Source organism: Ranitomeya imitator, chromosome 6, assembly GCF_032444005.1.
Source record: "Ranitomeya imitator isolate aRanImi1 chromosome 6, aRanImi1.pri, whole genome shotgun sequence".
Classification (NCBI taxonomy): domain Eukaryota; kingdom Metazoa; phylum Chordata; class Amphibia; order Anura; family Dendrobatidae; genus Ranitomeya; species Ranitomeya imitator.
This window is the reverse complement of record NC_091287.1, coordinates 514,687,622-514,711,356: the sequence shown is the minus strand read 5'-3', so window position 1 is coordinate 514,711,356 and position 23,735 is coordinate 514,687,622. Positions and strand designations below refer to the sequence as shown.

General features: G+C 41.8%; 1 protein-coding gene across 1 annotated transcript in view; it reads left to right on the top strand.

Moving 5' to 3' along the window:
- CSMD3 (CUB and Sushi multiple domains 3) overlaps window positions 1–23,735 on the top strand; it is a 2,093,798-nt gene that overhangs the window by 1,448,209 nt on the left and 621,854 nt on the right. The window contains exon 30 of the mRNA XM_069731799.1: window positions 11,902–12,089. Coding sequence (XP_069587900.1) covers window positions 11,902–12,089 — 188 coding nt within the window. The remainder of the gene's footprint in view (window positions 1–11,901; window positions 12,090–23,735) is intronic.

The following is a 23,735-nucleotide window of genomic DNA, read 5'->3' as shown; positions in this document are numbered from 1 at the left end:
TGACCAACCATGTTCACATACAGTATAATAATGCAACAGGTATTCAAAAAAATGTTTTAAGTAGCTAAAACAGCATTTTAACCCCTTCAAGACCCAGCCTATTTTGACCTTAAAGACCTTGCCGTTTTTTGCAATTCTGACCAGTGTCCCTTTATGAGGTAATAACTCAGGAACGCTTCAACGGATCCTAGCGGTTCTGAGATTGTTTTTTCGTGACATATTGGGCTTCATGTTAGTGGTAAATTTAGGTCAATAAATTCTGCATTTATTTGTGATAAACACGGAAATTTGGCGAAAATTTTGAAAATTTCGCAATTTTCACATTTTGAATTTTTATTCTGTTAAACCAGAGAGATATGTGACACAAAATAGTTAATAAATAACATTTCCCACATGTTTACTTTACATCAGCACAATTTTGGAAACAAAATTTTTTTTTGTTAGGAAGTTATAAGGGTTAAAATTCGACCAGCGATTTGTCATTTTTACAACGAAATTTACAAAACCATTTTTTTTAGGGACCACCTCACATTTGAAGTCAGTTTGAGGGGTCTATATGGCTGAAAATACCCAAAAGTGACACCATTCTAAAAACTGCACCCCTCAAGGTACTCAAAACCACATTCAAGAAGTTTATTAACCCTTCAGGTGCTTCACAGCAGCAGAAGCAACATGGAAGGAAAAAATGAACATTTAACTTTTTAGTCACAAAAATTATCTTTTAGCAACAATTTTTTTATTTTCCCAATGGTAAAAGGAGAAACTGAACCACGAAAGTTGTTGTCCAATTTGTCCTGAGTACGCTGATACCTCATATGTGGGGGTAAACCACTGTTTTGGCGCACGGCAGGGCTTGGAAGGGAAGGAGCGCCATTTGACTTTTTGAATCAAAAATTGGCCCCACTCTTTAGCGGACACCATGTCACGTTTGGAGAGCCCCCGTGTACCTAAAAATTGGAGCTCCCCCACAAGTGACCCCATTTTGGAAACTAGACGCCCCAAGGAACTTATCTAGATGCATAGTGAGCACTTTGAACCCCCAGGTGCTTCACAAATTGATCCGTAAAAATGAAAAAGTACTTTTTTTTCACAAAAAAATTCTTTTAGCCTCAATTTTTTCATTTTCACATGGGCAACAGGATAAAATGGATCCTAAAATGTGTTGGGCAATTTCTCCTGAGTACACCAATACCTCACATGTGGAGGTAAACCACTGTTTGGGCACATGGTAAGGCTCGGAAGGGAAGGAGCGCCATTTGACTTTTTGAATGAAAAATTATTTCCATCGTTAGCGGACACCATGTCGCGTTTGGATAGCTCCTGTGTGCCTAAACATTGGCGCTCCCCCACAAGTGACCCCATTTTGGAAACTAGACCCCCCAAGGAACTAATTTAGATGCCTAGTGAGCACTTTAAACCCTCAGGTGCTTCACAAATTGATCTGTAAAAATGAAAAAGTAATTTTTTTTCACAAAAAAATTCTTTTCGCCTCAATTTTTTCATTTTCACATGGGCAGTAGGATAAAATGGATCATAAAATTTGTTGGGCAATTTCTCCCGAGTACGCCGATACCTCATATGTGGGGGTAAACCACTGTTTGGGCACTCGGCAGGACTCGGAAGAGAAGGCGCGCCATTTGACTTTTTGAATGGAAAATTAGCTCCAATTGTTAGCGGACACCATGTCGCGTTTGGAGAGCCCCTGTGTGCCTAAACATTGGAGCTCCCGCACAAGTGACCCCATTTTGGAAACTAGACCCCCCAAGGAACTTATCTAGATGCATATTGAGCACTTTAAACCCCCAGGTGCTTCACAGAAGTTTATAACGCAGAGCCATGAAAATAAAAAATAATTTTTCTTTCCTCAAAAATGATTTTTTAGCCTGGAATTTCCTATTTTGCCAAGGATAATAGGAGAAATTGGACCCCAAATATTGTTGTCCAGTTTGTCCTGAGTACGCTGATACCCCATATGTGGGGGTAAACCACTGTTTGGGCGCACGGCAGGGCTCGGAAGGGATGGCACGCCATTTGGCTTTTTAAATGGAAAATTAGCTCCAATCATCAGCGGACACCATGTCACGTTTGGAGAGCCCCTGTGTGCCTAAACATTGGAGATCCCCCAGAAATGACACCATTTTAGAAACTAGACCCCCAAAGGAACTAATCTAGATGTGTGGTGAGGACTTTGAACCCCCAAGTGCTTCACAGAAGTTTATAACGCAGAGCCATGAAAATAAAAAAAAAAATTATTTTCTCAAAAGTGATCTTTTAGCCTGCAATTTTTTATTTTCCCAAGGGTAACAGGAGAAATTTGACCCCAAAAGTTGTTGTCCAGTTTCTCCTGAGTACGCTGATACCCCATATGTGGGGGTAAATCACTGTTTGGGCACATGCCGGGGCTCGGAAGTGAAGTAGTGACGTTTTGAAATGCAGACTTTGATGGAATGCTCTGTGGGCGTCACGTTGCGTTTGCAGAGCCCCTGATGTGGCTTAACAGTAGAAACCCCCAACAAGTGACCCCATTTTGGAAACTAGACCCCCAAAGGAACTTATCTAGATGTGTGGTGAGCACTTTGAACCCCCAAGTGCTTCATAGAAGTTTATAATGCAGAGCCGTGAAAATAATAAATACGTTTTCTTTCCTCAAAAATAATTATTTAGCCCAGAATTTTTTAATTTTCCCAAGGGTAACAGGAGAAATTTGACCCCAATATTTGTTGTCCAGTTTCTCCTGAGTACGGTGATACCCCATATGTGGGGGTAAACTACTGTTTGGGCACATGCCGGGGCTTGGAATTGAAGTAGTGACGTTTTGAAATGCAGACTTTGATGGAATGCTCTGCGGGCGTCAAGTTGCGTTTGCAGAGCCCCTGATGTGCCTAAACAGTAGAAACCCCCCACAAGTGACCCCATTTTGGAAACTAGACCCTGAAAGGAACTTATCTAGATGTGTGGTGAGCACTTTGAACCCCCAAGTGCTTCATAGAAGTTTATAATGCAGAGCCGTGAAAATAATAAATACGTTTTCTTTCCTCAAAAATAATTATTTAGCCCAGAATTTTTTATTTTCCCAAGGGTTACAGGAGAAATTTGACCCCAAAAGTTGTTGTCCAGTTTCTCCTGAGTACGCTGATACCCCATATGTGGGGGTAAACCACTGTTTGGGCACACGTCGGGGCTCAGAAGGGAAGTAGTGACTTTTGAAATGCAGACTTTGATGGAATGGTCTGCGGGTGTCACGTTGCGTTTGCAGAGCCCCTGGTGTGCCTAAACAGTAGAAACCCCCCACAAGTGACCCCATTTTAGAAACTAGACCCCCCAAGGAACTTATCTAGATACAGTGGGGCAAAAAAGTATTTAGTCAGTCAGCAATAGTGCAAGTTCCACCACTTAAAAAGATGAGAGGCGCCTGTAATTTACATCATAGGTAGACCTCAACTATGGGAGACAAACTGAGAAAAAAAAATCCAGAAAATCACATTGTCTGTTTTTTTAACAATTTATTTGCATATCATGGTGGAAAAGAAGTATTTGGTCAGAAACAAACAATCAAGATTTCTGGCTCTCACAGACCTGTAACTTCATCTTTAAGAGTCTCCTCTTTCCTCCACTCATTACCTGTAGTAATGGCACCTGTTTAAACTTGTTATCAGTATAAAAAGACACTTGTGCACACCCTCAAACAGTCTGACTCCAAACTCCACTATGGTGAAGACCAAAGAGCTGTCAAAGGACACCAGAAACAAAATTGTAGCCCTGCACCAGGCTGGGAAGACTGAATCTGCAATAGCCAACCAGCTTGGAGTGAAGAAATCAACAGTGGGAGCAATAATTAGAAAATGGAAGACATACAAGACCACTGATAATCTCCCTCGATCTGGGGCTCCATGCAAAATCCCACCCTGTGGGGTCAGAATGATCACAAGAACGGTGAGCAAAAAATCCCAGAACCACGCGGGGGACCTAGTGAATGAACTGCAGAGAGCTGGGACCAATGTAACAAGGCCTACCATAAGTAACACACTACGCCACCATGGACTCAGATCCTGCAGTGCCAGACGTGTCCCACTGCTTAAGCCAGTACACGTCCGGGCCCGTCTGAAGTTTGCTAGAGAGCATTTGGATGATCCAGAGGAGTTTTTGGAGAATGTCCTATGGTCTGATGAAACCAAACTGGAACTGTTTGGTAGAAACACAACTTGTCGTGTTTGGAGGAAAAAGAATACAGAGTTGCATCCATCAAACACCATACCTACTGTAAAGCATGGTGGTGGAAACATCATGCTTTGGGGCTGTTTCTCTGCAAAGGGGCCAGGACGACTGATCCGGGTACATGAAAGAATGAATGGGGCCATGTATCGTGAGATTTTGAGTGCAAACCTCCTTCCATCAGCAAGGGCATTGAAGATGAAACGTGGCTGGGTCTTTCAACATGACAATGATCCAAAGCACACCGCCAGGGCAACGAAGGAGTGGCTTCGTAAGAAGCATTTCAAGGTCCTGGAGTGGCCTAGCCAGTCTCCAGATCTCAACCCTATAGAAAACCTTTGGAGGGAGTTGAAAGTCCGTGTTGCCAAGCGAAAAGCCAAAAACATCACTGCTCTAGAGGAGATCTGCATGGATGAATGGGCCAACATACCAACAACAGTGTGTGGCAACCTTGTGAAGACTTACAGAAAACGTTTGACCTCTGTCATAGCCAACAAAGGATATATTACAAAGTATTGAGATGAAATTTTGTTTCTGACCAAATACTTATTTTCCACCATAATATGCAAATAAATTGTTAAAAAAACAGACAATGTGATTTTCTGGATTTTTTTTTCTCAGTTTGTCTCCCATAGTTGAGGTCTACCTATGATGTAAATTACAGACGCCTCTCATCTTTTTAAGTGGTGGAACTTGCACTATTGCTGACTGACTAAATACTTTTTTGCCCCACTGTATGTGGTGAGCACTTTGAACCCCCAAGTGCTTCACAGACGTTTACAACGCAGAGCCGTGAAAATAAAAAATCATTTTTCTTTCCTCAAAAATTATGTTTTAACAAGCATTTTTTTAGATTCACAAGGGTAACAGGAGAAATTGGACCCCAGTAATTGTTGCGCAGTTTGTCCTGAGTATGCTGGTACCCCATATGTGGGGGTAAACCACTGTTTGGGCACACGTCAGGGCTCGGAAGTGAGGGAGCACCATTTGACTTTTTGAATACGAGATTGGCTGGAATCAATGGTGGCGCCATGTTGCCCCTGATGTGCCTAAACAGTGGAAACCCCTCAATTCTACCTCCAACACTAACCCCAACACACCCCTAACCCTAATCCCAACTGTAGCCATAGTCCTAATCACAACCCTAACCCCAACACACCCCTAACCACAACACTAACCCCAACACACCCCTAACCCTAACCACAACCCTAATTCCAACCCTAACCCTAAGGCTATGTGCCCACGTTGCGGATTCGTGTGAGATATTTCCGCACCATTTTTGAAAAATCTGCGGGTAAAAAGCACTGTGTTTTACCTGCGGATTTTCCGCGGATTTCCAGTTTTTTTTGTGCGGATTTCACCTGCGGATTCCTATTGAGGAACAGGTGTAAAACGCTGCGGAATCCGCACAAAGAATTGACAAGCTGCGGAAAATACAACGCAGCGTTCCCGCGCGGTATTTTCCGCACCATGGGCACAGCGGATTTGGTTTTTCATATGTTTACATGGTACTGTAAACCTGATGGAACACTGCTGCGAATCCGCAGCCAAATCAGCACCGTGTGCACATAGCCTAATTCTAAAGGTATGTGCACACGCTGCGGAAAACGCTGCGGATCCGCAGCAGTTTCCCATGAGTGTACAGTTCAATGTAAACCTATGGGAAACAAAAATCGCTGTACACATGCTGCGGAAAAACTGCACGGAAACGCAGCGGTTTACATTCCGCAGCATGTCACTTCTTTGTGCGGATTCCGCAGCGGTTTTACAACTGCTCCAATAGAAAATCGCAATTGTAAAACCGCAGTGAAATGCGCAGAAAAAAACGCGGTAAATCCGCCATAAATCCGCAGCGGTTTAGCACTGCGGATTTATCAAATCCGCAGCGGAAAAATCCGCAGAGGACCAGAATACGTGTGCACATTCCTAACCCTAACCCTAGCCCTAACCCTAGCCCTAACCCTAACCCTAGCCCTACCCCTAACCCTACCCCTACCCCTAACCCTAACCCTACCCCTAACCCTAACCCTACCCCTAACCCTAACCCTATTCTAACATTAGTGGAAAAAAAAAAATGTCTTTATTTTTTTATTGTCCCTATTGTCATTTATTATTTTTTTAATTTTGATCACTGAGATAGATTATATCTCAGTGATCAAAATGCACTTTGGAACGAATCTGCCGGCCGGCAGATTCGGCGGGCGCACTGCGCATGCGCCCGCCATTTTGGAAGATGGCGGCGCCCGGGAGAAGACGGACGGGACCACGGCTGGATCGGTAAGTATGATAGGGTGGGGGGGGATCACGGGGGGGGGGATCGGAGCACGGGGGGGTGAATCAGAGCGCGGGAGGGGTGGAACGGAGCGCGGGGGGCGTGGAACGGAGCACGGGGGGGCTGGAATGGAGCACGGGGGGGTGGAACGGAGCACGGGGGGGTGGATCGGAGTGCAGGGGGGGTGATTGGAGCACGGGGGGGTGATTGGAGCACGGGGGGAGCGGACACGAGCACGGGGGGGAGCGGAGCACTGGATGGAGGGGAGCCGGAGCAGTGTACCGGCCAGATCGGGGGGGTGGGGGGGCGATCGGAGGGGTGGGGTGGGGGCACACTAGTATTTCCAGCCATGGCCGATGATATTTCAGCATCGGCCATGGCTGGATTGTAATATTTCACCCGTTATAATGGGTGAAATATTACAAATCGCTCTGATTGGCAGTTTCACTTTCAACAGCCAATCAGAGCGATCGTAGCCACGAGGGGGTGAAGCCACCCCCCCTGGGCTAAACTACCACTCCCCCTGTCCCTGCAGATCGGGTGAAATGGGAGTTAACCCTTTCACCCGGTCTGCAGGGACGCGATCTTTCCATGACGCCGCATAGGCGTCATGGGTCGGATTGGCACCGACTTTCATGACGCCTACGTGGCGTCAAAGGTCGGGAAGGGGTTAATAGGTCCGGTCAAAAATGACCGGAACAGTTTAAGTGTATAGTGGAAACGAACAGATGAGCTGCGTTAACTGCTCTGTAAATGAAAAATTGGGATTCAATTTAACAACTTATTTTATCTTCTATCTGGAGTTTTCCCAATTTCAGATTTTTATTTTGTCTCTTAAGGTAAAAGAATCATTATAGTAAAGAAAAGCACTGAGTTTAATAGGTTTGGTTTAATAGATTGCATAGTTCTCCTTTGCCATTCTTTCTGTGAGATGATTGCAGCATTGTGCTCCCTGCCGTGAGTGTTCAGACTTATTACATATCGTTATATTATCCCATTTTTCCTTGGAAGGTGTTCAAAATAATCACAATCTCTACTAAATTCGGTCCTTGCCCAATGCCAAATGACCATGGCAGCCAGTAAATGGCCACAGTGGAATCATGTTCATCGTGACAGATTAATCGGCAGAAGATCAAGCTTGAGTTGAATTTACTGAAATTGGTAGTTTCACATGAATTTAAACATTTCCGTTATATCACCCCCACTGTTGAAGCACCAGAGAGAAAGCTAACATCATTTGTCATTTCAGTGCAGGTCTCATTGTAATTCCCTGCATCTTTATCTTATCTTGTACAATGGTGGTCAATACCGGGGTTATCACAGATCAGTGGTTCCAAGTGGAACACAGTTTCCAACTCCATAGTCACTGGCTAATTCTCTCTACCTTCTGTATTGTGTGAAAGAGAAAAAGAGGGTTCAAGTTTGGGATAGATTTCTGGTACCCTAACATAACTTTTGAATACAGTTCTGTTGAACCTGAAGAACCCAAACTTCCTCAGGTCCACTCAACCCTACTCTTATGGTCAGATAGGTTATCTCTCTCCTCTCCCTCGAGTGTATTTTTCAAGGAATTATAAACTTTCCATTATTGACATTTTTGTGAATTTTTTTTGTCGCTAATCTATCCTGGTGTACACATATGGGATAAACGTATCAATCAATTAAAGTGTGGCCTTTAAAGCTGTGTTTTCTCTGAAACACTGCAGGAATCCATTAACAAAGAGACTGGAAAAAATAGCCAATGCAAGCTTCATTTCCAATAATTTAACCGTACGCCATCTAAAGATGGAAATTTAATTTAAACTTTAATTTTATGAAGCAGTTATCACAACTCAAAAGCTAACAGTTTACAGTTATGTAAATATACTTTACAAGGCTAAGCTCAGATATTAAAGTTGCACATGTGGGGTTGTTATATATTTTATATTAGACGATTTGTTTCCAGACTCGAGCTTTTGTCTGTTTGTAGTATTCCCCATTGAATGTGTAATGGGTTGTTAATTGGTTCTATATTTCAGATGAGTTGCTTATCCTTAATCAGCATGTTGCTAACTGGTGATGGACAGGAGAGAAAAGAAACATAATTAATAGGGTACATCTGCTTATCAGAAAATAATTAAGGATAGCAGAGTGGATGGCAGCAGTTTCCCACATGTTACAGTTAAAGTTCCTTTTTAATTTGTCATTGGAACAAAGGACACAACATATGTTACAAACAGGGCAAACAAAGTGATATGTCTCACTAAAAGTCAAACTATTATCTTATTAGAGGAACTGGTTAAGATGACCAGCTTTTACCATCATATCTGATAGCTATTTCTTCAATTAGTCCTGGTTGGTACAAGTATAGGTAATGTGATGGGTTCCATATCAATAATTTAAGAGAAGCTGTCCTTTAGGATATGCAGTCCATTTAGTAAGCAGAATTTAAAGAGCAGGAAAAGCTGTTTGGATTGATCTCTAATTTTGAAACAAAAGAGAAAGATATTTCATTCTACAGCAGGCCTCATAAAGTTCTCAGCTTACTATTATCTAGACCCTCCAAAAATAAGCAGAATGGAGATTCCTTGACCTTGTGTGGCAAGCATAAGCTTTGAGATGGAGGCCAAATCGGGGGGATCAAATAACAATGAAACTTTCTCCCTTAAAATCCATGCCTGCTACGCTTTGCTATGTTCACTCGCTCCAATATTCTTCAATAGTTAAAGTAATAAAAGCAATGTACAGGGGTGGACATATCATTGTGGCAACCTGTGTAGCTGCCCATGGGCCCAAACAGTAAATGGGCCCAGTATCACCGTCTGTCTGTGCTCCACACTGCGAATGTTCAGGACCATTATTCTGTTCTCCTATATGATGAATGAAAATACATGAACATATAGAGATAAGACTATTTTGAATAAAAGGCCTTCATATAGGTCATACCAAATCAATCAAATATAATGTGATTTGACCTTTTCCCAAAGAAACACTGATCTTGTTAACAAAGCCATTTCAGGTTCATACATCCACAGGAAACATGAAATATGCAGATACTTCTAAATGATAAAATATCAAGTTGTGTTGGGATTAGGTTTGCAGCTCTCCTGAGATGTTCCATTTATCATTACATTACTGAGGGAATTCTTAACAAAATTCGATAAAGATTTCATAAAAGTTAATTAGGGAAGATAATATAATATGTCTAGTGCGATGCCACCCACCGTGTGTCTACAATGTCTGTCTGCAAATAAACATTGAGTATATAAAACTAGACACATCTTAAACAGCATGTATACCTGCAAGCTCACCTTTAGACAAGCTAAGGCCATTATCTATCAAATATAAATATCTTAAAGGAGTTATCCCAATTTCACAAGTTATCTCCTACTTTTGGAATGGGGATAACTTATTGACCACCAGGTTTATGACCTTTCTACCAATCCTGAGAATGGGGATATTCAGAGTCCGGTCTAAATGGAACAGATGTTGCTCTTCGCAGAGCGACAAAGGTTTTGTTCCACATAACACAGCATATCTTCATTTACTTTGATGGTCAAAAGCTCTTGGTGAATGTTTGAAGCAGGTCGTGTTGACCAAAATGTCACATTATTCTACACCACAGTGGACCATGCAATGAAATAAGTGTTTCTAAGGCCACATTCACATGTTCAGTGTTTGGTCAGTATTTTACATCAGTATTTGTAAGCCAAACCCAGGACGGTCTCTTGGATTCCACTTCTGGCTGGGGCTTTTACTGAGTGCCGCAGCCCATCAACTGTGATAAAATAAATTCGTTTTTCTGCTGGAAGAGGAAGCCAAGAGACTGGAAGATGACAAAGTATGGAGTATTTGAAAAGTGTGAACAGTCACGTAGGTCGGTATGGTTTTTATTTATTTTTTGATCATCATGGGCACAATTGTGCAATTCAAAACTAATAATACCGTTTAACATTAGTAAATTACACTATGTAACAAATTTTTATTTATTTTTTGTTCCTGGGTCCAAAGTGTGTTTTCCTAACCCGTTATGCCTAAAACAAATAGATAATAGTTGTTTTGTCACAAAAACTTTGCTTCTGTGATCAGGACAATGACATTTTGAAATTTCTCTGTTTTCTGGAAAATTCTCCAGTCGTATTCCATACTGAGTAGTATTCATTGTCCTGATCACAGACAGATCACCAGATCTGGCTAGCAGTCATTGCTAGGGCTGCGTATACAGGTCTAGCTCACTATACACAAAGCTCTGACTGAACTCAAGACAGTGTTACCCCATGACTGAATGATGAATGTTGAAGAAACATGTCTTGATTCCATCATACTGTGAGTGACAGCTCAGCTGCTCTATAGGATAGCTGTTGGTATTGTCATTGACAGCCAAGCTGCCACATGTGGCCTGGTCTGCAAGGTCTTCCAGGTGTCACCCATTCTGGGTGATTACCAGGCTTTTTAGCTGACAGGCTAGTATCAGATCTTGCCAGTTTTAGCTTTTAGCTTAGTAGTGTGTTTGCTCTGTGCTCAGTATTCTGATATTGTGATCTTTGTTCCCAGATTTTACTGGTTTTTAGTTTTTGACTACCTGTTTGCATTACCACTTTTGCCTTGACGCACTCTGACCTTGGCTTCTTGACCCTGAACTTTACCTTTGATTATCCATTTGTATTATCCCTTTGGTTGTTATGATGTACCCCCCTGGTATTTGACCTCAGACTCTTTGACTTTCCCATCTCACTGCTTGCCTGGGGCAAATGACTCAGCATCACAGAATAAAGTTAATTTCCTCTCGGCAGCAGTACTCATATCTTATATACCATACATGCAGGCTAATAGAATTTTTCATGCAGAAGGTTGCCTTTAAAGGAATGATCACAATTTCACAAATTATCCCCTACTTTTGAGATGGAGATAACTTATTGAACCCCAGGGTTCTGACTTCTTGGATTCCCACTAATCCTGAGAATGAGGACCTTAAGAGTCCCATCTGAATGCACCAGATGTTGAGCAAGAGCATTTTTGATACATACACTAAAGTATTACCAACAAATGGATGCACATATTTGCCCCTACAGGTGGCAATGGTTTTTGACTGCATGTGGCAGCTCTGCATGCCATCGTATCCAAAATCATTTTTTTCTTCCCTTGTTTTATATGTTCCAATACAATCTGCCATATTTACATATACAAGATTTTTTTGTTTGTTCTTTATTCTCATTTATGTGTTATAGTGTATCATTCACAAAACCAAAGTGCAGATAACATTTTCCCAAAATAAAATGATGTCTTATCAGAGCACACAGTAAAAATGGAATAGATGGCAATGTGTTTAGAAAAGGTTGCGAAAGAGCATGTATAAGCAAATTAATGAAACTCATTTAATTATAGAGAACTCATTGAAATGTATGAGTGCTAATTAATTGACTGGTTTTGTCCAACAGTTTCAGCATCGAGCCAAATTATGACTTCCTGTATATTTATGATGGGCCAGATGGAAACAGTCCTCTGATTGGAAGTTTTCAGGACAGCAAATTACCAGAAAGAATTGAAAGCGGTTCCAATAACATGCATTTGGCTTTTAGGAGTGATGGATCAGTCAGTTTTACTGGCTTTCATCTGGAATACAAAGGTAATGTTACTGCTTAGTTGTGCTTTGACTTTTTCTTTGATGGTTTCTATAAATGTTAATATTTGTATGTCACGAGATAGAATTATGGTTATATAAATTTTTATAATAATTGTCATTTAAATGTCATATATTGTGTAAAAAAAAGGAAATTACACTATAACCAATTTATATATATTTTGTTCCTTGGTCCAAAGCATGTTTTCCTAACCCGTTATGCCTAAAAGAAATAGAAAATAGTTGTTCCACAAAAATTTTGCTTCTGTGATGAGGACTAGGTTTGAGCGACTTTTCTTTTTATAGGATCGGGCCGGGTTTCACGAAACCCAACTTTTTCAAAAGTCGGGTCGAGTGAAATCGGCCGATCCTATAGAAAAGTCAGGGTCGGGGTCGGCCGAAACACGAAACCCAATGCAGTGCATTGGGTTTCTAATGGTTCCCAGGGTCTGAAGGCGAGGAAACTCTCCTTCAGGCCCTGGGATCCATATTTAAGTGTAAAATAAAGAATTAAAATAAAAAATATTGATATACTTACCCTCGGACGCTCCCTGGTTCTCACCGGCAGCCTTCCTTCCTAAGAATGAGTGCCTGAAGGACCTTCAATGATGTCGCGGCTTGTGATTGGTCGCGTGAGCGGTCACATGGGCGTCACGCGACCAATCACAAGCCGCGACATCATCTAAGGTCCTTCAGGCGCTGATTTTTAGGAAGGAAGGCTGCGGGTTAGAACCAGGGCACGTCTGAGGGTGAGTATATACCTATTAGGAATATACTCACCCTCGGACGCGCCCTCGGATGCTTCCTTCATAAGAATTAGCGCCTGAAGGACTTTAGATGACGTCGCAGCTTGTGATTGGTCGCGTGACTGCCCATGTGACCGCTCACGCGACCAATCACAAGCCGCGACATCATCGAAGGCCCTTCTGGCGCTCATTCTTAGGAAGGAAGGCTGCCGGTGAGAACCAGGGCGCGTCCGAGGGTGAGTATATCAATATTTTTTTATTTTTATTCTTTATTTTACACTTAAATATGAATTCCGATACTGATTCCTGATATCTTAAACATATTGGAACTCGGTCATGACATAAATAGAGGAAATTTTATCATGATCTCGGGGAAAATGTTTCTTCTGTTTTTTGCCTACAGCTCTTATGCGGATCTATTTTTCTCCAAACTCTGGCAGATGGCATGATTCAGTCCAATGGGCGTCTTTTTTTTTGATCCGGCGCCTCCTCCCTACTTGATCTCAATCCTCCCTCCCTGCTTCATGTGGATGATGCGTCATACAGCATGTCATCCACACAGCATCCTCCATCGTTCTCCTGCGCAGGCATACTTCTCTCTGCACAGTACTGCATGGAGAAAAGTCTAAAGAACGCTGATGGCTCTCAGGTTACAGTCAGCGCATGCGCACTACAGTACTTTTGCTCTGCCATCGGCAGGACAGAGAGAAGTGCACCTGTGCAGGACCATGATGAAGGACACTGTGAGGATGACGTAGGATGCATCATCCACTTGAATCAGAGCAGGAGGACAGCGATCATAAAAAGAGAGAAGGTGCCAAATCAAGATCAGAGACGCTCATTGGACTGGACTGTGCTGTTAGTAAGTAAAGTAAATGGGTTTTTGTGCCCTATATGACAGCACTCTTTGTATGTATAGTAAAAAAAAATGTATTGGAGAAATGTATTGGAGAAATACATACAGCATGGTGTAACAGAGGGCCTACAGGTGCTGGACGTACTTTATGTTGGGAAAACCTTGTGTCAGGTTACCTATAAATGTTATTAATGTTGGAATGTTTTATTTCAAAATGGTTTTAAAAACATATTATTTTTTTAACCTGGAAACATTGGAGCAAAAAAAAATAATGCCCGTTAACTTCAGGCACGTCAGTTCATTGGTATCACCTATTGTTAAAAAGTATACAAATTGTTTGGGACACTTAACTATCAATTAAAGAAGAGGTTCGCAGATTCCCGTTAGCTAATTCATAAATGCATATTTCTCCATATACATAGATGGAATGGCAGTCATGTGTTATTCTGTTCCTTCCATAATTTCCATAGATTTTAATAGTGAGAACCCCACGCAAGTGCAGTTACTTTGCTATTGAAGTGACTGCAAAATCGGGCTGTTGGAGATCAGAAAATATTTTCAATCCATATGATTTATTTTTGGCTTTCCTTGAGATTTGTAAAAGTTTTGTCCATGAATGATTTTTACATAATAAAAAACGATTGCAACTTTAGATACTTCTGTCTTATTAATATTTTATCCTTATTCAAATGAAGTAGCAATGTTTTATTCTGAAATTAAACTTTAAATTAAATACATATTCAATTTCTAGTCTTATCTCAAGGTGATAGTTGACCTCTGAGACTTTTTCATTTATCTAAAAACAGGATGAAATAGTTTTTAGAATACCATATCTATGAAATTCTATAACCTCATTCTCTATCGTTGTGTGCTCTTGCACACAAACATTAACTATTAGAGAAAAAAATTACAAAGAGGCACTCTATGCTAGTAGTATATTAAGTAACTAAGGTTCCATATTACGGACCTGAAAAGACTTGGACTGTAGATTGTCGATACATAAAGAAGTACCACATGTAAAGAACCTTTGTTAATATTTAAATATTTGTCCAGGTTTGAGTTCCAAGTCTGCAGTGTTCATGCTGTCAAGAGTCACTGGTATCGCCTGTTAGAGTGGATGGTCACATATCTTTTTGCTTTACGATACCAACATACTTTTTTGTAGCCACGCGCCAACACTGGTTTTGCCTTAATTGAAAGTCTTTGAACTGTCTTTTAAATTCTTGTCTTACCATCCTCTGTGGAAATTTGGCAAAACAGCTACCATGGAGTTTAGTGATGCTAGTTGACCTGGATGTGATTCATTATGAAAGTCTATCTTAATGGAAGGTAGAAAGTTCACTAAAGGCTTAAATGCACATTATCAAAAAATATGTTTCTTTATCCAACACTATTGTCACAGCAGGGAATAGTAGCTTTTTGGCAAATATCCAGTAGCACGGAAGAAATTCTTTGAACTTAATTAATGCAATGCCTCTCAAGAATGCCAAACTATGCAAGCTAGATGCTCCGATGGAAAAAATAGTTGTCACTTAACATTGTAATTTCATCTTGGAGTAATTGGTAGTGTAATTTTTTAAGAGTTCCATAAAATATTCTAAGAATCTATCTGTCACGTCTCATCCATTTATACCAAGTAAAATACATTTTTAGCCTACATAAATTCTTTTATTGAATTCTTTGAATTCTGAAAAAAAGTGGAGGAGATGTTCCCATCCTGAACTCTTCTTGTCTATTAGACATAAAGAAAAGTGACTAGAAACAGTATTGTCTTCTAGATTATCACACAACGATTAGTCTCTCCATTGATTACAAAGAACCCTATACCATGGTTGGCCCTTTTAAATCCTTCCGACCATTTGTTCTTCCTTCAAAAAAATTCAATTAGATAACATATCTCAGAATTTTATATAACTTAAATTCTGTTCAGCTTGCAACAGTCTGGTTGGCATGTCTGGACCATACAAACAGCCTGTTTAATCCATGGTCAACCAGACTCTCTTTTTTTGATCAGTATGATTGATGTCCTCTTCATCATGCTCAAGCAGTTCACATTCTCAATCGATTTGTCACCATGACTGGAGAATGAGCAGAATTATGTTCATTCCTCTGCTGTGCATTCCTTTGTCATATGGTAATGGAGCAATCTTGAAATATGGTTCAAGTCACATTTGGATGGCAGATTGGTGGCTCAGTGGTTAGTACTGCAGCATAATAGCACTTTGGTCCTTGGTTCAAACATCTGCAAGGAGTTTGTATTTTATCCGTCTGTTTACATCGGCTTCCTTCATGTTCTCTGGTTTCCTTTCACACACCATAGTCATACTGATAAGTAATGTAGATTATGAGCCTCAATGGGCACAGTGATTATATCTGTAAGCGGTGTTGAATTAATGGCGCTATATAAGTGAGGAAAATAAATAAGAGATATTATTCAGAGAAATAGGGGCTAACTTAGCATTGATTTCACTGGTGGCTTACATGGTCCAGAGGCATCCAATGGACTGTTATCAGCTCATTATCAGCAAATGTGTAAAACAGGGGCGCAACCACAATAGGTGTAGGGATTGCAATCACACCCAAACCTAGAACCTAATGGGCTTAAAAAGGCCCAGATATGAAAAGACCAATACAATTAAAGGTTTGCAATAATTGGAGGCCCCACTTGAGCTTTTAAATTGGGGCCAACGAGCATCAGGTTATGGCACAGTATATAGTATCTCAGACATCATTCTGGACAACAAAATATTTATGATTGAAAAGGATTGGCAAGTGAAAATGTATGGTGGCAATGGTTAAGGAAGGAGAAAGCTATGATAGTTTCTCTTTAATATTAATGGGTGAAAGTTCCAATTGCTGGGTACTTTGTGATCAGCTTGTAAATTTGAAATTATTCTGACAAAAACTGATTTGACGATGCAGACAACTGGAAGTTAAAGAGGTTAACCCATGTATAACACACTCATAAATCACTTAATCACAGAATATAAATGAAGGATTGCTGGGGGTCTGAATTTTATGACCCCATCAATCACAATACTGGGAGTTGCCAAGGTCCCCTGACTGAGTAGAGCATAAACCATGTTAATAATGCTCACAAAAACTTCTGTTAGGTGTCGAGTTCCCGCCTCTGCACAGGAGGAATCTTGAACCACCTCTGCTGCGGTCTCCCATTCTTCTCCAGCTGCAATGGAGCCTGCTCAGCGGAGACATCAGTCCCAGCATCTGGTTTAGGCTGAAACTGGGCAACTATTTATTACTGTTCTTCCAGGCCCTGCCTTTATAGCCAGTACTAGTCAGCGGCAAGCAGACGTCTCTGGGACTAAGTCCTGCTTTTCTCCTTCTGAGCATGCCCAGGGTAAGACCTCTCTTTGGAGGTCAGGGGTCACATGCTCAGATACTGCAGCAGCTCCCATTGGTCCTCTAGGAAGGTCTTGAAGTTGCTCAGGCACTGTAGCAGCTCCCATTGGTCCTCTAGGAAGGTCCTGAAGTTGCTGCAGCTATAAAAGGTTGGAATGGCTGCACAGCCATGCGCTGGTATCAAACCAATGTCTATGAGCTCAGCGCCAGTGTGGTCATGTCTGGATGCGGTTTAGATTTGGCTGAAATAAGCCCCTAGAATACCAGCACCTCCAGTAAGGAATTTGTATGAGTGTATTAAGGGCCTTGGCTGAAATAAGCCCCTAGAATACTGTCACCTCCGGTGAGGAGTTGTTTGTCTGTTTTCTCTGACTGCATGACCACAGTTTGCTCTTGTTGGTAGCTGTGTACCTCTGTGAGGTTAATAGGGCCAAGCATTTTGTTCCTAGCGACTCTGTGGAGTTAACAGAGTTTGCTTATACCACCATATAGCACCGCCATTTGCCAGCAGCAGGTTCCTCTCCTGCACAGTGTACCCTGGGTTGCGAATGCACCTAATAATACATCTATATGTACTCGGTGCGTTCCGCCAACCCTAACAACTTCATCCACTCAGAAGATTTTGGCCACCACCAAGAGGTCTGGATACACATGATGAGAGCATTATACTGCCTCTGTACAAATCCCTAGTTAGACCGCACATGGAGTACTGTGTCCAGTTTTGGGCACCGGTGCTCAGGAAGGATATAATGGAACTAGAGAGAGTACAAAGGAGGGCAACAAAATTAATAAAGGGGATGGGAGAACTACAATACCTAGATAGATTAGCGAAATTAGGATTATTTAGTCTAGAAAAAAGACGACTGAGGGGCGATCTAATAACCATGTATAAGTATATAAGGGGACAATACAAATATCTCGCTGAGGATTTGTTTATACCAAGGAAGGTGATGGGCACAAGGGGGCATTCTTTGCGTCTGGAGGAGAAAAGGTTTTTCCACCAACATAGAAGAGGATTCTTTACTGTTAGGGCAGTGAGAATCTGGAATTGCTTGCCTTAGGAGGTGGTGATGGCGAACTCAGTCGAGGGGTTCAAGAGAGGCCTGGATGTCTTCCTGGAGCAGAACAATATTGTATCATACAATTATTAGGTTCTGTAGAAGGACGTAGATCTGGGGATTTATTATGATGGAATATAGGCTGAACTGGATGGACAAATGTCTTTTTTAGGCCTTACTAACTATGTTACTATGTTACCTTTTCTGGGATCGTGGAGGAGTCTGTGCAGCAATTATTAATTTATCTTCTACTATGGGGATAGGTGATGAACTTTCGTTATGGGATAACCTCTTTAAAATGAGATTGTACAAGAAAGTTATGATTTTAAATAATACTATACAAATACAGGTTTTCCCAAGGGAAAAAATAGCAATTGTAGTTAAAGAATAGGCATAAAAAAGTTATTTTTAGCAGATCTTAGCCATCTTTTAGGCTCAGGGTTTTTTTCTACATTGTTGGCTTATGTTGATGGAAGACAAACATATATAGACCTACTGTATCTGTGCAACTTGTTCATACTTTGTACTATGTGCTCTTACGGTCCCTTGGATTCCTCTTCTGGCTGTGGCTTTTACTGACCGCTGCAGCCAATCACCTGTGATAATATAAATTCATTTTTCTACTGGAAGAGGAAGCCAAGAGAGTGGAAGATGACAAAGTATGGAGTATTTGAAAAGTGTGAACAGTCACATAGGTCGGTATGGTTTTTATTTTTTTTTGATCATCATGGGCACAATTGTGCATTTCAAAAATAATAATAATACCATTTAAAGTTAGTAAATTACACTATATAACAATTTTTTATTTATTTTTTCTTCCTGGGTCCAAAGTGTGTTTTCCTAACCCGTTATGCCTAAAACAAATAGAAAATCGTTGTTGTTCCACAAAAACTTTGCTTCTGTGATCAGGACAATGAAGACTATTCAGTATTGAATATGAATGGAGAATTTTCCCGAAAACAGACAAATTTGAAAATTACACTGTCCTGATCACAGAAGCAAAATTTTTGTGGAACAACAACTATTTTCTATTTCTTTTAGGCATAACGGGTTAGGAAAACATGCTTTGGACCAAGGAACAAAATATATAAAAATTGGTTATAGTGTAATATCCTTTTTTTTGACACAATATATGACATTTTTCTGGCCTGTGGTCATAAAATCAAAGTTTGTGCTGAATGAAGTCGTTTTTCCTCAGTCTTTAACCCCTTCATGACCCAGCCTATTTTGACCTTAAAGACCTTGCCGTTTTTTGCAATTCTGACCAGTGTCCCTTTATGAGGTAATAACTCAGGAATGCTTCAACGGATCCTAGCGGTTCTGAGATTGTTTTTTCGTGACATATTGGGCTTCATGTTAGTGGTAAATTTAGGTCAATAAATTATGCGTTTATTTGTGATAAAAACGGAAATTTGGCGAAAATTTTGAAAATTTCGCAATTTTCACATTTTGAATTTTTATTCTGTTAAACCAGAGAGTTATGTGACACAAAATAGTTAATAAATAACATTTCCCACATGTTTACTTTACATCAGCACAATTTTGGAAACAACATTTTTTTTTGCTAGGAAGTTATAAGGGTTAAAATTTGACCAGCGATTTCTCATTTTTACAATGAAATTTACAAAACCATTTTTCTAGGGACCACCTCACATTTGAAGTCAGTTTGAGGGGTCTATATGGCTGAAAATACCCCAAAGTGACACCATTCTAAAAACTGCACCCCTCAAGGTACTCAAAACCACAACCCAGAAGTTTATTAACCCTTCAGGTGCTTCACAGCAGCAGAAGCAACATGGAAGGAAAAAATGAACATTTAACTTTTTAGTCACAAAAATTATCTTTTAGCAACAATTTTTTTATTTTCCCAATGGTAAAAGGAGAAACTGAACCACGTATGTTGTTGTCCAATTTGTCCTGAGTACGCTGATACCTCATATGTGGGGGTAAACCACTGTTTGGGCGCATGGCAGGGCTTGGAAGGGAAGGAGCGCCATTTGACTTTTTGAATCAAAAATTGGCTCCACTCTTTAGCGGACACCATGTCACGTTTGGAGAGCCCCCGTGTGCCTAAAAATTGGAGCTCCCCCACAAGTGACCCCATTTTGGAAACTAGACCCTCCAAGGAACTTATATAGATGCCTAGTGAGCACTTTGAACCCCCAGGTGCTTCACAAATTGATCCGTAAAAATGAAAAAGTACTTTTTTTTTCACAAAAAAATAATTTTAGCCTCAATTTTTTCATTTTCACATGGGCAACAGGATAAAATGGATCCTAAAATTTGTTGGACAATTTCTCCTGAGTACACTGATACCTCATATGTGGGGGTAAAGCACTGTTTGGGCACATGGTAAGGCTCGGAAGGGAAGGAGCGCCATTTGACTTTTTGAATGAAAAATTATCTCCATCGTTAGCGGACACCATGTCGCGTTTGGAAAGCTCCTGTGTGCCTAAACATTGGCGCTGCCCCACAAATGACCCCATTTTGGAAACTAGACCCCCCAAGGAACTTATTTAGATGCCTAGTGAGCACTTTAAACCCTCAAGTGCTTCACAAATTGATCTGTAAAAATGAAAAAGTACTTTTTTTTCACAAAAAAAATATTTTCGCGTCAATTTTTTCATTATCACATGGGCAATAGGATAAAATGGATCATAAAATTTGTTGGGCAATTTCTCTCGAGTACGCCGATACCTCATATGTGGGGGTAAACCACTGTTTGGGCACTCGGCAGGGCTCGGAAGGGAAGGCGCGCCATTTGACTTTTTGAATGGAAAATTAGCTCCAATCATTAGCGGACACCATGTCACGTTTGGAGAGCCCCTGTGTGCCTAAACATTGGAGATCCCCAGAAATGACCCCATTTTGGAAACTAGTCCACCAAAGGAACTAATCTAGATGTGTGGTGAGGACTTTGAACCCCCAAGTGCTTCACAGAAGTTTATAACGCAGAGCCATGAAAATAAAAAAAAAAAATTATTTTCTCAAAAATGATCTTTTAGCCTGCAATTTTTTATTTTCCCAAGGGTATCAGGAGAAATTTGACCCCAAAAGTTGTTGTCCAGTTTCTCCTGAGTACGCTGATATCCCATATGTGGGGGTAAACCACTGTTTGGGCACATGCTGGGGCTCGGAAGTGAAGTAGTGACATTTTGAAATGCAGACTTTGATGGAATGCTCTGCGGGCGTCACGTTGCATTTGCAGAGCCCCTGATGTGGCTAAACAGTAGAAACCCCCCACAAGTGACCCCATTTTGGAAAGTAGACCCCGAAAGGAACTTATCTAGATGTGTGGTGAGCACTTTGAACCCCCAAGTGCTTCCTAGAAGTATATAATGCAGAGCCGTGAAAATAATAAATACGTTTTCTTTCCTCAAAAATAATTATTTAGCCCAGAATTTTTTATTTTCCCAAGGGTTACAGGAGAAATTGGACCCCAAAAGTTGTTGTTCAGTTTCTCCTGAGTACGCTGATACCCCATGTGTGGAGATAAACTACTGTTTGGGCACACGTCAGGGCTCAGAAGGGAAGTAGTGACTTTTGAAATGCAGACTTTGATGGAATGGTCTGCGGGCATCGCGTTGGGTTTGCAGAGCCCCTGGTGTGCCTAAACAGTAGAAACCCCCCACAAGTGACCCCATTTTAGAAACTAGACCCCCCAAGGAACTTATCTAGATATGTGGTGAGCACTTTGAACCCCCAAGTGCTTCACAGACGTTTACAACGTAGAGCCGTGAAAATAATAAATCATTTTTCTTTCCTCAAAAATGATGTTTTAGCAAGCATTTTTTTATTTTCACAAGGGTAACAGGAGAAATTGGACCCCAGTAATTGTTGCGCAGTTTATCCTGAGTATGCTGGTACCCCATATGTGGGGGTAAACCACTGTTTGGGCACACGTCAGGGCTCGGAATTGAGGGAGCACCATTTGACTTTTTGAATACGAGATTGGCTGGAATCAATGGTGGCGCCATGTTGCGTTTGGAGACCCCTGATGTGCCTAAACAGTGGTAACCCCTCAATTCTAACTCCAACACTAACCCCCCCACACCCCTAACCCTAATCCCAACTGTAGCCATAACCCTAATCACAACCCTAACCGCAACACACCCCTAACCACAACCCTAACCCCAACACACCCCTAACCCTAACCACAACACACCCCTAACCACAACCCTAATTCCAACCCTAACCCTAAGGTTATGTGCCCACGTTGCGGATTCGTGTGAGATTTTTCAGCATCATTTTTGAAAAATCCGCGGGTAAAAGGCACTGCGTTTTACCTGCGGATTTTCCACGGATTTCCAGTGTTTTTTGTGCGGATTTCACCTGCAGATTCCTATTGAGGAACAGGTGTAAAACGCTGCGGAATCCGCACAAAGAATTGACATGCTGCGGAAAATACAACGCAGCGTTTCCGCGCGGTATTTTCCGCACCATGGGCACAGCGGATTTGGTTTCCATATGTTTACATTGTACTGTAAACCTGATGGAACACTGCTGCGAATTCGCAGCCAAATCCGCACCGTGTGCACATAGCCTAATTCTAAAGGTATGTGCACACGCTAAGGAAAACGCTGCGGATCCGCAGCAGTTTCCCATGAGTTTACAGTTCAATGTAAACATATGGGAAACAAAAATCGCTGTACACATGCTGCGGAAGAACTGCACAGAAACGCAGCGGTTTACATTCCGCAGCATGTCACTTCTTTGTGCAGATTCCGCAGCGGTTTTACAACTGCTCAAATAAAAAATCGCAGTTGTAAAACCGCAGTGAAATGCGCAGAAAAAACTCGGTAAATCCGCGATAAATCCGCAGCGGTTTAGCACTGCGGATTTATCAAATCCACTGCGGAAAAATCCGCAGAGGACCAGAATACGTGTGCACATACCGAAACCCTAACCCTACCCCTAACCCTAGCCCTAACCCTAGCCCTAACCCTACCCCTAACTCTAACCCTACCCCTACCCCTAACCCTACCCCTACCCCTATCCCTAACCCTACCCTTAACCCTAACTCTTACCCTACCCCTACCCCTAACCCTAACCCTACCCCTAACCCTATTCTAACATTAGTGGAAAAAAAAATTCTTTATTTTTTATTGTCCCTACCTATGGGGGTGACAAAGGGGGGGGGTCATTTATTATTTTTTTTATTTTGATCACTGAGATATAATCTATCTGTGATCAAAATGCACTTTGGAACGAATCTGCCGGCCGGCAGATTCGGCGGGCGCACTGCGCATGCGCCCGCCATTTTGGAAGATGGCGGCACCTGGGGAGAAGACGGACGGACCCCGGCAGGATCGGTAAGTATGATGGGGTGGGGGGAGCACGGGGGGGGGATCGGAGCATGGGGGGGTGAATCGGAGCGTGGGAGGGGTGGAACGGAGCACGGGGGGGTGGAACGGAGCACGGGGGGGTGGAACGGAGCACGGGGGGTGGAACGGAGCACGGAGGGGGGTGGATCGGAGTGCAGGGGGGGTGATTGGAGCACGGGGGGGTGATTGAAACATGGGGGGAGCGGACAAGAGCACAGGGGAGAGCGGAGCACAGGACAGAGGGGAGCCGGAGCAGTGTACCGGACAGATCGGGGGGCTGGGGGGGCGATCGGTGGGGTGGGGGCACA